At 33.2% G+C, this 13,564-nt stretch overlaps 1 protein-coding gene across 5 annotated transcripts in view; it reads left to right on the plus strand.

Moving 5' to 3' along the window:
* The window catches only part of ZNF280D (zinc finger protein 280D), a 144,951-nt gene extending 132,611 nt beyond the window's left edge, over positions 1-12,340 (plus strand). For 3 of the 5 annotated variants that reach the window (XM_047862343.1, XM_047862340.1, XM_047862342.1), the window contains 2 exons: positions 2,870-2,925; positions 5,562-7,520. In XM_047862343.1, coding sequence (XP_047718299.1) covers positions 2,870-2,925; positions 5,562-6,186 — 681 coding nt within the window. In that variant the 3' untranslated portion in view covers positions 6,187-7,520. The other 2 variants (XR_007152920.1, XR_007152921.1) reach the window with 2 other exon arrangements.
* Positions 12,341-13,564: the final 1,224 nt, after the last annotated feature.

Consider the following 13,564-nt stretch of genomic DNA (forward strand, 5'->3'; position numbering starts at 1 on the left):
TATGAGGACTTTAAGTACAAAACAGATGAACATAAGGGAAGGGAAGCAAAAATAGTATAAAAGAAGGAGGGGGACAAAATATAAGAGACTCTTAAATACTGAGAACAAACAGAGGATTGCTGGAGGGGGGGATGGGCTAAATGGGTAAGGTGCAATAAGAAATCTCCTGAAATCATCGTTGCACTTAATGCTAACTAACTTGGATGTAAATTAAAAAATAAATACATTTTGGGGTTCCTGGGGGGCTCAGTCGGTTGAGCGTCCGACTTCGTCTCAGGTCATGATCTCACGGTTTGTGAGTTCGAGCCCCTCATCGGGCTCTGTGCTGACAGCTCAGAGCCTGGAGCCTGCTTCAGATTCTGTGTCTCGCTCTCTCTCTGCCCCTCCCCTGCTCATGCTCTCTCTTTCTCTGTCTCAAAAATAAATAAAACATTTTTTAATTGAAAATTAATTAATTAATTTTTAAAAAGTAGACAAGTGGAAGTTTTCTTAAAGGTTTTTTGCAGTGCAGGATTTGATTCCATATCACTGAACTATTTTATGCTTTGTTGCATTAAAATCTATTGGTCTGTCTTACACTTTGATTGAATCATTCATAAATGATTTTATAGCATCATAGATTAATCATTTGGAAATAATGGTTCACTGTGTTACATAGATCTTGCAAGTGTTGACATGTTTTATGTATAATTCCAAGTAAGCACATTCATTATTAGCCATTAATCTAATCAATGGCGAATGCAAGTTTTCCTAAAATTTAATTTTTGTTTAATTTTATTATGGCAATAAACACTGTCAGTTGTTTCTTTGATATGACAGGCTTACTTTGTCAATTTTAAGAAAATATCTCCTAAATAACCAAGTTTCAATATTCAGTTTGACAGTCATCCTTTAAAACAAAAATGATATTCTATGAAAAAAATATGCCTAAATTCAACTTGCAACTCAGTCTCAGACCCAAGTGTTTTCAGTATACAATAGCAGTGCTTTATGCATTCTTCTGTTTTATCACATAGAATATTCAAAAGACATGAACTCAGAGATTGATATTTAATAAAGTGAGTGTTGCTGCTGGTGTTTGCCAGTGAAGAATTATTTAGTGACTTCTAGTGTAGTTTTGGGTTGATGCCACTGCCTTGATTGATGTTGAGATGCCAGCATATTACTCACTACTGCTTTTGTACCAAGAGTTTTAACTTCACCTGCCTCCTGAAAGTGTCTTGGAGGCCCAAGGTATCTGTGAAACACACTTGGAGAACTGTTGACATGTATTATAATATGAAGGTTAGTTAATTCTTCTGGATTAGTGGTCTATACAGTCTGCATAGTCTGTATGGGAATTGTTCAGACTTCCCATAGGAAAATCAGATGCTGATGAACTAATTCTTTGCTGAGGAAGATGCTTTCAAAGTCATTATAGGAAACCTTGTCTGTCTTGAATCTAATAATTTTCTCCAAAGAAGAACCTTCTAGATTCCAGATGTTGGTAGTAGAGTGAAGAGTGATCCCTCCAGCTGCTAGCATTTTGGGAGCTAGTCAGGGAGAACTGTAGGGACCTTTATTCAGTTTATGGAATTTGACTAAATTTTTCTGTTTTCTCCCAGTACCTCATGGCTGCCCTTTGCCATTCCTGGTGTTCACAAGTCTAGATTCTCTTTAGTTCATAAAGTTAACCTTTAGCCTCTGTGGTAGAGGAAAGAGTAGGTATCTGTTATATGAGTTGGGGAAAGAGCATTTAGATTTCTCAGCAGTCCTTGTGCTTCATTTTTATTTTTTATGTACTGGATATTATACCGAATTACTCCAAATACCAGATTGCTTAAGTTCCCTGGACAAATTGACTCTCTTCTCCTTGCACTCATTTACTCAGATATTTAGTTGTAACTTCCTCCATGCTGCAAAGTTAACTTGTACTCTTACAGTCACTATCCATCTAAAAATTTGTTGAAATCTCATTGACGATTAGTATGGTTTGGTGTTTTTGTGGTCTTTATGAATGAAAATATTTCATATCTTTGCCTCAATTTAGCAGGGTTTTAGGAGAGTAAAAAAAATAAATGTATGTGATTAATACACCCTTATCAATTTCAATAGTCAATCACTATAGTAGTTAAGAACTAGACCTAGATTTGAATCTTTACCATTTATTGTGGTTATTGCCTAGGGTTCTCTATTTAACCTACATAATCGTATTTCTTATTATAAAAAATGGAATTGAGAATGTCTAACATGAAGATTAAATGAGATAATGAATGCAAAGCTCTTAACATACTACCTCATGCATCGTATGTGCTCAATAATCAGTAATTGTTATGAACTGTTGGTCTGGTCTCTGGCTTACTGAAATTTTATTGCATTCTTTTCTCCTTGTAAAACATTTCAAGTAAGCAAAATATGTAATCTATCATCTCATATTATACGAAGGGTTAACATGACTCCAAAATGAAATTATAATTTCAGAAATGTTTTATATAAATGTTTGTATTTAATATATTTGTATAAAATTACTATGGATGCAACTTGTTTTCAAATTCAAGTTGTGTTTCTATTCAAGTGATTGTAACTAGAGTCCACATTTTAAACAGTCTAAGAAAAACGGGTATTGTTATAACTGGGTAATTGCTTCATGACCTTGATTTGGAAACTTGGTATACTGAAATTCTGATAGGTTTTTTTTTTTTTAATTTTTTAAAGTCTGCTTTTGAGAATTATTCTAGTACATACTTTAGATTAAGAAATTGTTTTTCTATTTCTTTGGTATGTTAGGTTGAACATTTATGTTCCTTTAATCCAGAAAGTTTAGTATCATTAAAGTAGTTTAATTTAAGCCTAACTATGAATATAAAAGAAACATTCTTAATCGTTTCAGGAAATTACAAGAACTAATATGGCTGAAGGAGAAACAGAAACATCAAATTCTGAAAGGTAAATATAAGGAGAAACTGACTCTCTTGAAATTCAAGTATATAAAAAGCTTGATACTTGAACTGCATTATTTTAGTTAATTGATATTTCAGTTATTTTGTTTAGTTTTTTTTTAAGCTTATTTATTTATTTTGAGAAAGAGAGTGAGGGAGAGCTCACAAATGGGGGAGGGGCAGAGAGAGAGGGAGAGACAGGATCCCAAGCAGGCTCCGCACTGCCAGTAGAGAGCCCTCTGTGGAGCTCAAACCCATGAAACCATGAGATTGTGACCTAAGCCGAAACCAAGAGCTGGCGTTTCAATGACTCAGCCACCCAGGTACCCTGTTATTTTAGTTTTAATTAAAATAAAATTTTGAAATTTTAATACAACAAAAATATACTGTATATCCTTAGTTTTAAAATCATTAAAGTTTTGACATCTTTTAAACATCTTTTAAACACCTTACAGTTGTTAAATTTTAAAAAGTACTTATTAGTAAATAAAATGTTAACAGATTTTAATTGCTCCTATCAAATGAAAACAGTTATAAGATACTACAAGTTACAAGACAGATGGGGACAATTTTTGCAAACAGATCATCTTAAAATCTTTTCTTCCTAAAGTATTTTCAAAAGCTATAAAACTTTTGGTGGGAACTCATAAAAGTTTCAAACTTCAGGAATTGGCTTTAAAAAATGTAATTCTCTGATCAACACTAAAGAGCCCAAGACATTTTAGAAGCTTTCTTAACAAAAGAGAATCTAACATTCAAATTAGAACTTAATTCCAGATAAAGATAATTTTATTTTATCTTTCAAGTTAAGTAATTTCCCCATGGCTATGTTTATGCTGTGTATTTTATATACAGCTATACAGTGTAAGGTGTAGGGTGCTAGTTAACCAAATAAGAGTGATTCATCTATTGCCCCTGAGAAGAAAATTATGGAATAAGGCCTTATGAAGGTGTTTCTTAGACTTTGCTAGAAAAATTATTTAGCCCTTTCTTCACCTAGAATTTGGGGACAGGGGCAATGGTTAACAAAATTTCAACAAAGGAGTTAGAAAAAACAGACTAGTCACCTCTCTATAATGTTTTCTATAAATTGTAGTTAGTCCAATAAGATCTGAATAAAAATAAAAATTATATAAATTTAAATGAGGAAAATAAACTAATTGTTTGCAGATGGCATAATTGACCTATAAGATCCAAGAAAATGAGCTAAGAATGAAATTAATGAGAGTATAAATTAAGGTAGTTTGTTATAAAAATCTGAATCTTTCAATATACCAATAATATGATTATAAAATATAATATTCTTCACAAGAGGAGCAAAAAATGAGAACTGTGCAGGATCTAAATGAAGAAATGCAAACTTACTGTGATAGAAAATAACTAATTAACAACTACTGCATAATAGGCCATTTTCCAAATTAATTTATAGTTTTAATAATGAGTAGTTAGTTAAAAATCCTAATGGGATTTGGTTTGGAAACCAACAATGTTTAAAGGAAGATTCATGTGTTCTATTTACTACCATAATTGTTTATTTAAATTATTGTTCTTTTGTTAGTATTAGGTTGTTTCTGTATTCACTATTTAGACATTGTTTTTATGAGTGTCTTTGTACCAATATCTTTTCCATTTTTAAACTATTAAACTTAGGAAGAAAAGTAGTAGAATGTAGGTGATTTACTCTATTAAATAATAAAGGACAGTTGCTGGGATGAGCACTGGGTGTTATACACTTGTTGGGATGAATCACTGGAATCTACTCCCGAAATCAAATATTTTATGATTCACTACATAGTTTGTGTTAACATGCCAGGGTAAGTGTGAACACACACACTTATACACACATAAACGTTTATATATACAAACAAACATATTTATGTATGCATGTTGTATATATTTACATATATTTTTTCAGGCATATGTTTATGTTTTTTTTAATTCAGCTATTAAATATTAGGGAAATATTTATGAATGCTTATTTAATTTTGCATAGGGAAAGACACCCTAATTAAGAGGATATAGAAATCATTTAAAAAGTAGTTTTTTTCCGGTGCTCCTGGGTGGCTCAGTCGGTTAAGCATCCGACTTCTGCTCAGGTCATGATCTCATGGCTTGTGGGCTCAAGCCCAACTTGGGGCTCTGTGCTGACAGCTCAGAGCCTAGAGCTGCTTCAGATTCTGTGTCTCCCTCTCTCTCTACCCCTCCCCCACTCATGCTCTTTCTCTGTCTCTGTCTCTCTCTCTCTCAAAAATAAACATTAAAAAAATAGTTTTTTCCCAAATATGTTCACTTCTTCTTTAAAGTTACAAATTAATAAGAATGCTTAAATTTTAACCTAGATAGGCAAGATTGTGAACAGTTGAAAGTGATGATTATCAGGACTAAAACCAGTTTTGATAGATTCCCCAGGTCTCCTTTTAAGATGTGACTGTGGAGTTTCTCAGTCTCATGCCTAAGAAACTGGCCACCTCCTAAAGTGTACATGGCAAGGACTGGGGATTTGGGTTATTTTGTTTGTTTGTTTTCTGTTTTGGCAAATGTGCTTTGATCTTTTTTTTTTTTTAAGAGCATGTCTTTATTTTGATAGTGTTCAAATACAATGTGTTATAAAGGAATAGATAATAAATGGCTTTATTTTTTCAGTAAACAAGATAAAGCTTCTTCAGAGGAAGAAAAAAATGAATGTGTTACAAATTCATTTGAAGGCTCATTAGCAACAAAAAATGAAGAAAGCATAACAGTGTCAAATAAGGAAAATGATACCTGTCTTGAAGATCAGAAAACTGGCTTAAAGAATATCTTCAGCCATGATTCAAATATTGATGCAGATAAAGTAGAAAAGGAAAAACAAATAGAGCACGTTTGTCAGAAAATGGAGTTGAAGATGTGCCAAAGTTCAGGAAACATAATTTCTTGTGATCAGAATGAAGATTCCAACTCCAGTGAAGCTAAGTTTTCTTCAAAGAATGTTAAGGATTTGCGGTTAACATCTGGTGATGTTAGCATTGATCAATTTTTGAGAATAAGAGATGAACCTGAATCTATTAGTTCTGATGTTAGTGAGCAAGGCAGTATTCATTTAGAACCTTTGACTCCATCAGAGGTACTTGAGTATGAAGCCACAGAGATTCTTCAGAAAGGTAGTGGTGATCCTTCAGCCAAGACTGATGACGTAGTATCTGATCAAACTGGCAGTGTTCCTGGGGAAAATAGCCCTAGCACAACAGAGACAACAGTAGACCTGGCAGATGAAAAAGAAAGAAGTTGAAATTTATTAGTCATTCTAAGTTTAGTGTACCAATGGTAATAACATTTGGAACAGTGCTATCAGGTGAACTCAGTGGTGCTGTTCTGTAGAGTTCAGAAATAGAAAAATGTGAGGGAGGTCATTCATCTACACTTTACCTGTATGTTCAATCCAGGTTATTAAAGAAATCACTTCACCCATAATAGCATGATTTGTATGGATTTCCAAAAAGCCTTTAAAACTATTATGGATTTTAAAGAAAGCTAAGTTTGCAATGGAAAAGTCTCATTTAACAGTTTTTGAAGAGAAGTTGGTGGCCAGTATGAATTGATTTTTAGAATATTAATTATAATGATAAAGCTTTTGAAACTTCCATCAGTCCTAAGCTAAAAGTTCTTAGTACCTATATATTCTTTTCAGGTTACTTAAAGGAAGAGATTTGGAAACCACATACCTTTTGGGAGTAATTGATTTAAAATAATGGCTGATAGGCATTGTTAATGAAGGCTTCATTTCGAGTATGATGCTGGTAAAGGGGCATGCTTAGAGTGCTAAGTTAATTGATCTAATGAGAATTTGGATGAACGTAAAGTTAATTTTGGATTTAATATAACATTCCAGACTGTCACAAGCATGTAAACAGAATATTTGAATCTGTGTACCTCCCTACAAGTGTGAGCCTGCAAGGCTGTAAGCTTACCTTAATTAAACTTTCAGTGAAAGTGACATTATTAATATGTAAATTTATATTTGTGCTTTTTGTCAGTGTGTTAAGCTGTGCAGAAATCCCTTGATGTGCTAGTTGTAGAAAATAGAAACCCACTGTTGAAACTCCTGTAGCTATTATGCTTTTAATATTGTTTTAATGATATTTAGAAATAGACCCAAAAAAATGGTCTGGACACCAAACCAAAGTATGGTATAATGTAGATATTGTAAAGCAGTAAACGGAAAACATGTCCTGGCTCATGCCATGTTTAAGTGACTTTTTCTTTAATTGTAAAATAGAAACTTCAAATGGGACCTAAAGCAGTGATGTAAAAAATTGGTTTGGGACATTTAGTCTAATTTATCCATATCCTATTTTATCCATAAAATGGCTGCTAAATAGATTTTTTCAGTTGTTTTTTATCATCTAGAAAATAGTACATATAGAAATAAATAATATGGATAAAGTAGTTTGCTTTAAAGTACTTAAAATTTTATTTAAAATGCTACATTTTTACTTCTTAAAATGTGCTTTGAATTCTTAAATTTTGTTTCATTGAATGTTAAATGTTTTAAATGGCTATTAAAATTCTGCTGTATATAGTAGTTTTTGAGTAAATATTTGCAATAAAAATCTGTCCCTGAATAATTTTATTTTTCAGAAACCTGCTTGAGTTGGATTACCTTTGGCGCCTTTAGAAATTGTATACTTGTTCAAGGAAATTTCATGTTGAAGTTAGTGGTAGGATTTCATTCTGTATTCTTTAATTGATGCATGATTTATTTTAAATTAGGACTTAAAGTACAGGGGAAAATACTGTTAATATTTACAGAGAATATATCTGCTTTAAAAATTCTTTTATTGCAAGAGAAATATAATTTACTATTCTAGTTTTCTATCTGCCCAGCAAAGTAAAAAGAGTAAACAGGCAAAATATATTATTGACTTATTTTCTTGAAAAGTTTTTTTTTTTGAGGGGGTCACATATTTTCATCTTTCCTGCTACCAAGAAAAGATAGGGAGAGAGGGACTTTTTAGCTGTTACCCTTCACCTTGTTGAAACATAAAACTATAGCAGACAAGATTTTTGGAGTAATTTAAACCTTAGAAGTGAAGGAATAGAAGAAAGTCTATGTAAAGACTATTTTCTGAATCTTATTCAATTAATCGGCTGGCAGATCACCTAATGTACAAAACCCTAGATCACTGTGCCAAGATAAGTCTCTAATGACACTGTTATCCCTTTGAGCTTTGGGTAGTTCCTTCTTCTGTGGCTATATACCTTTAGAGTAGTTGTGTTCAACATAGCTAATCAGTGAACTGTTTATGCCTATCCATTAGGAGAAGAGGAAACTGTACCAAACTCTAAGGAAAGTCCTGCAATGAAAACAAAAGTGTAGTTGAAATAAGCATTGTATTTGGTAACGTAATTGGTTTATGTTCTCGTACCATCTCCTTATTTCCATTGAGGAACAAACAGTTCAGGTGCACAGACCTAGCCTTTGAGTAGCAGTGTTTTAGAACAGCGGACAGCAAACTTCTGTGTAGGGCCAGATAGTAAATAATTGTGGACCATACGGTCACAATTATTCTCAACTCTTCCTTGTAGCTTGAAAGCAGCTGTAGATGTAATGTAAATAATAGCCTGTTTGTGTTCCAATAAAACTTTATTTACAAAACAAGAATGTTTGGCCCATGGATTGTGGTTTGCCTTTGCCTGCTTTAGAGTGCTTAGACTGACTTAATCTGACAGTGAAAGCCAGTGATGCACTCTAGTGACTGTTTGCCTAGGAACTACCTACCAAGGTGCCTTAGTGTATAATAGTTCCCTGTTACCTGACAATAAACTTAGGATTGATTTTAAGTGCAGTTCAGTGACACTAAGAAGCATTATATTCATTTTGTGGATATGCTTTTAATTTACATTGAAAATCTGAATGCCATATTTATTTGTATTCTTTCTTCCCCTTTGTGTCTCTCCAATAGGGAGGAAATTGGAATTTTTTTCATCCATGAATTTTTTTAAGAACTATTCTAAACATTTTAAAAAGGAACTGATAATATACAAGTCACTTTGTTTTAGCTGTAAGTAAAAAGATGAGGAAACCAAATATCTAGGCAATTACTGGCCTAAGGTTAAAAAGCTAAGATTTGAATGAAATTTGATCTTGATTCTGAAACAGAATCTGAAGCAGGCTTCAAGCTCTGAGGTGTCAGCGCAGAGTCTGACGCAGGGCTCGAACTCCCGAACCATGAGATCATGACCTGAGCCAAAGTTGGATGCTTAACCAACTGAGCCACTAAAGATATACTTTATATTATAATTATATAAATTTAACATCATTAAATTTTTGTAGGCTTCTGTAATGTCATTTTTTACTTCATGGTTGACATGATCATTTTTGTTCCATCAAAATCATTACTCCAAAACCACTCACTTGTACTGACTTCAATGAAATAGTACTTTTGTATGTATGTAGACACTACAGAAGAAGTGCAAATATTTCATTTTTACTAGATTACCTTAACAATAAGACTTGTTTTTTCAGTTAAGAAATGAAACATTTAACTTACCTATTTCTAAGTATTAAAAGAGAGAAAGTTATTTTTAAATTATTTTTTCAAATGAGACACATGTGCAAATCCATGTAGACAAAAAAATAGTATTAGATTTTTAAAAGTTATGGCAGTGTTTAATTTTTACCTCAAAAGCTATAAATTAAAAGATACTTGTAAGGAATTAAACACATCTTTAGCAACAAATGTAACTTTGTAGAGGAATGAGATATCCTGAGAAATCACTTTTACAGTTATGTAAATTGCATGTTAAAAATATTATAAAACCAGTTTCATTATTTAAATGAATATACTAAGCATATAGTATAGTCTTCTTTGATGACACAGTGTATCACCATGAAGATTATTGAGCTAAGCTGTAAATGAAGCCATAGCTATAGATGTTAATGGCCTGAATACCTGCTGATCACAGAAGTTACCTTGGATTTTGGTTTCTAGAAAATATCCCAGATACATCTGGGGTCATTTGGCTTTTCCAAAAACAGAACAGAAAAATTGACTGTATCACTCACCCAATCCAACCTCTTTTTAAAAATGACTAAAACCCTTTAAATCTTAAAGTATAACTTGCCATTTGTGGGGAATTTGGGAGAATTTAAACTATAATTTTAAATTTTTTAAATATTTCAAGTCTTCATCCACTGCCTTAAAAACATGACTTTAATTGTTCTGTATCAGGGGCTAGCAGACAGTGACCCACAGTTGGCCACCTGTTTTTATAAGCAAAATTGTATTAGAAAATACCCATATCATTTGTTTATATATTGTCTGTTGTAGTTTTTGCACTGCAATAGCACAACTGTACCGGACAGAGACCATTTGGCTCACAGGCCCAAAGCTTAAATCTGGCACTTTAAGAAAACGTTTGCTAGCACCTGCTCTATATTTTTATGTAAGTATATAATAATTTTATAATTATTTTATTGTCACTATTATAAACACTACAGGGAAGCTCTCACTTCATAAATTTTGGTCTTTATTTGTTATTACCTGTAGGAAGTCTAAGTGCAATATTAGATTGAAGAATATTTAGTTTTTAAGTAGCCAAATACCAATACTTAACTTTAATTATCTTCCCATGATGCTTGTGGAAAGCTTCTTGTTCCAGTATGAACTCCTAGAGTTAAGAGTTTACTTATCTAGATTTTATTTTGACTCTTCAAACAAATTTAGCTTTTTTAACCTATTGTGACTTTAATTTATGCTATTCACCAAATATTTCCAGTGTGTGGTAATATGACTGTTACCTAGCCAGTGAGTTGTGAGTGAAAAGCTATTTCAGTTTGGATCATTTAAGTGTTGATACGAGACTCTTTAGAACTTTCTTTTCTCTCTGACATGGTGATGATGATTGCTGCATCAGACTGGGTTCCTGAGGGACTGTAAACCTAGCCTCCCTGTTTCGATGGACATATAGCGTGAGGGAGAAATAACCATTTTTGTTTTAAGTTAATACAGTTAGGGAATACCTCATTTGATACAGGATTAGTCCTGAAAGTGGAGTGCTGCCATAAAAAGAAGCAAAATTGAACTAAATTAAACTATATTGCATTGGCTTAGCGGATAGGTGGTAAAGCTACATGAGATGATCCACATTTGCTGTGGTGAAACGTTTGGTAAACTTGCCTGCAATACTTGGAAGAAAAATAATATAGTGAAGTTTTATCTCTATTGGAAGAGTCTGGATAACAATTTTGTTTATTAGTTGCATTTGACAGTTGCATTTTAAGAAAGACATGAACCCAGATGAGAAATGGTAAGATGTCCATTGGAAACAAAATAAGAAAAGTCCAGAAATCCAGGCACTTGAAAAGCTGGGAAAGACAGAACTTCTCATCCCCAATCAGTTGAACAAGAAAGCCTTTAAGTAACAAAGCTAAATTAATTCAAAAATATGGCCATCATACTAATTGTTTTTAATGTCTAATTTGGTTAAGGAGATCCTGCCTCCATAGTGTTTCTATGTAGGAATTCTTTCACAGCATTTCTTGGGAAATTTATATATTTTTCTGAATCTCATGACCCATCATTCAGGAAATTAGTGAAACAGGAAGAAGAATTGCAACTAAACAAGAATTAAAGCTTAGTAATGAATTTAGAGCCATTATTGGACTGAAGGAATCCACTGAAGTCAAGCACAAAAGCAAGAATGGGGAATGCTGATACAGAGTCCAAGAATAAGTTCAACATTTCCAGGAATCAGAACAGGAGGACATGGAAGAGAAGTTGTCACAACCTGATCATTCAGTCTTACTTGTAGCTATTGCCATGTTATGAATGTATGTCTATGTTCCTGTCTGCTACTAACGGTGAGTCATTCTTATAAGTAAAATAAATATGAATAGGATTATATATATAGAGTATACTTTATGTAAATCCCATCACTGGTGTTCTAAGAAATAACACATGGAAGCAAATTAATTCCTTACATTGTCAGTTTTGACCTGTGATTCTGTGTCCTGTCCCTTCATGGGACATCCAAATGTAACATTCAAATACTACCAAATAAACTTGTCAGCATTTCTAAGTTTGTATGATTATTTGCCAAAGGCTGCTGTTCTTTGCAAATACTTTAACTAGAAATGCAAAGGAAAGAAGTAAATGTTTTGGCACATAATGAAATGAAGTTAGAAACTGATCTAAACTCTAAATTAGAAAAAGCAGTATCAATTTCAACAGCAAGACCAAAATGAGGGAAAGCCGACAAAATATTTTCATCATTAAAAAGGAAAAGAACTTTTATAAATCAACATGTAACCAAATGCCAGCTTATAGATGTTTTTGGACAATTCTTAGCAATTCAACTAATAGAAATGTGAATATGAAAGATAAGTTTCTATGTCTGAAATGTTTGTAACAAAATAAAGATAAAAACTATCAGGTCAATTAATGCATTGTGTGCTTTTAAGTTTCATTTTAAGATAAACTTATAACAAGTATTTGTAGTACTTACAGTTTAAAATGATTTTAATTTGGCGTCTATGCTAATATTTCCTTCATTTAATGTTTTCTGTTGTCAAATGTCTATGTCAGGCAAAGAGAGTGGTATTGAAATATATTGTCACAGCACATTGGTTCATATTAAGAAATCACATATTTATGTCTTTTTAACAGAAAATATCAAACATTTAGCAGAAAAATGATGCAGTATTTATTATGGTGATAACTATTTTAAAATATATTAATTATAGTGTTATGAAAAATACAGAATGATGATTGCATATAATTTGGGGATTCCTGAGAATTCCCAGAAATGTTATTCTTTATTCCTATTTCCTAAATATTAATGTCTGTCAGGAATTGGAAATACTAATGCCCAGTAAATCTGTTCAGGTAGACAAAATGGCTTAGGAAATGGGTGCTGAAGTGTCAGTCTTCTATCAGTGCCTGATGGGCTCAAGGTACTCCAGTTAAGTGGGGACCATTTCTTTAAAATTGTGGGTGTGACTATTGGCTCATTGCTAACTGGAATCATATAAAAAGCAAAAATTTGGAGAGAGGTATACTGTCAAAGAAACCATGAATTTGGACTAAAAGTTTATAAATGTTCAAGTCTTAAAATGAACCCTTGGGTCCCCAACTTTTTTTTTCTTTCCAAGTTTTTTAATTTTTTTTTTCAACGTTTATTTATTTTGGGGACAGAGAGAGACAGAGCATGAACGGGGGAGGGGCAGAGAGAGAGAGGGAGACACAGAATCAGAGACGGGCTCCAGGCTCTGAGCCATCAGCCCAGAGCCCGACGTGGGGCTCGAACTCACGGACTGCGAGATCGTGACCTGGCCGAAGTCGGACGCTTAACCGACTGCGCCACCCAGGCACCCCCCAAGTTTTTATTTAAATTCCAGGTAGTTAAAATACAGTGTAATATTAGTTTCAGGTGTAGAATCTAGTGACTCAGCACTTCCATACAGCACCTGGTGCTCATCACAACAAGTGCCAGCCCTAATCCCATCACCTGTTTACCCTGTCTCCCCACCCACCTCCCCTCTGGTAACCATCAGTGTGTTTGTTTTCTGTAATTAAGAATCTGTTTCTTGGTTTGTCTCTTTCTTCTTTCCCCCTATGTTCATTTGTTTTGTTTCTTAAATTCCACGTACGAGTGAAATCATATGG

Source organism: Prionailurus viverrinus, chromosome B3, assembly GCF_022837055.1.
Source record: "Prionailurus viverrinus isolate Anna chromosome B3, UM_Priviv_1.0, whole genome shotgun sequence".
In the NCBI taxonomy this organism is placed as follows: domain Eukaryota; kingdom Metazoa; phylum Chordata; class Mammalia; order Carnivora; family Felidae; genus Prionailurus; species Prionailurus viverrinus.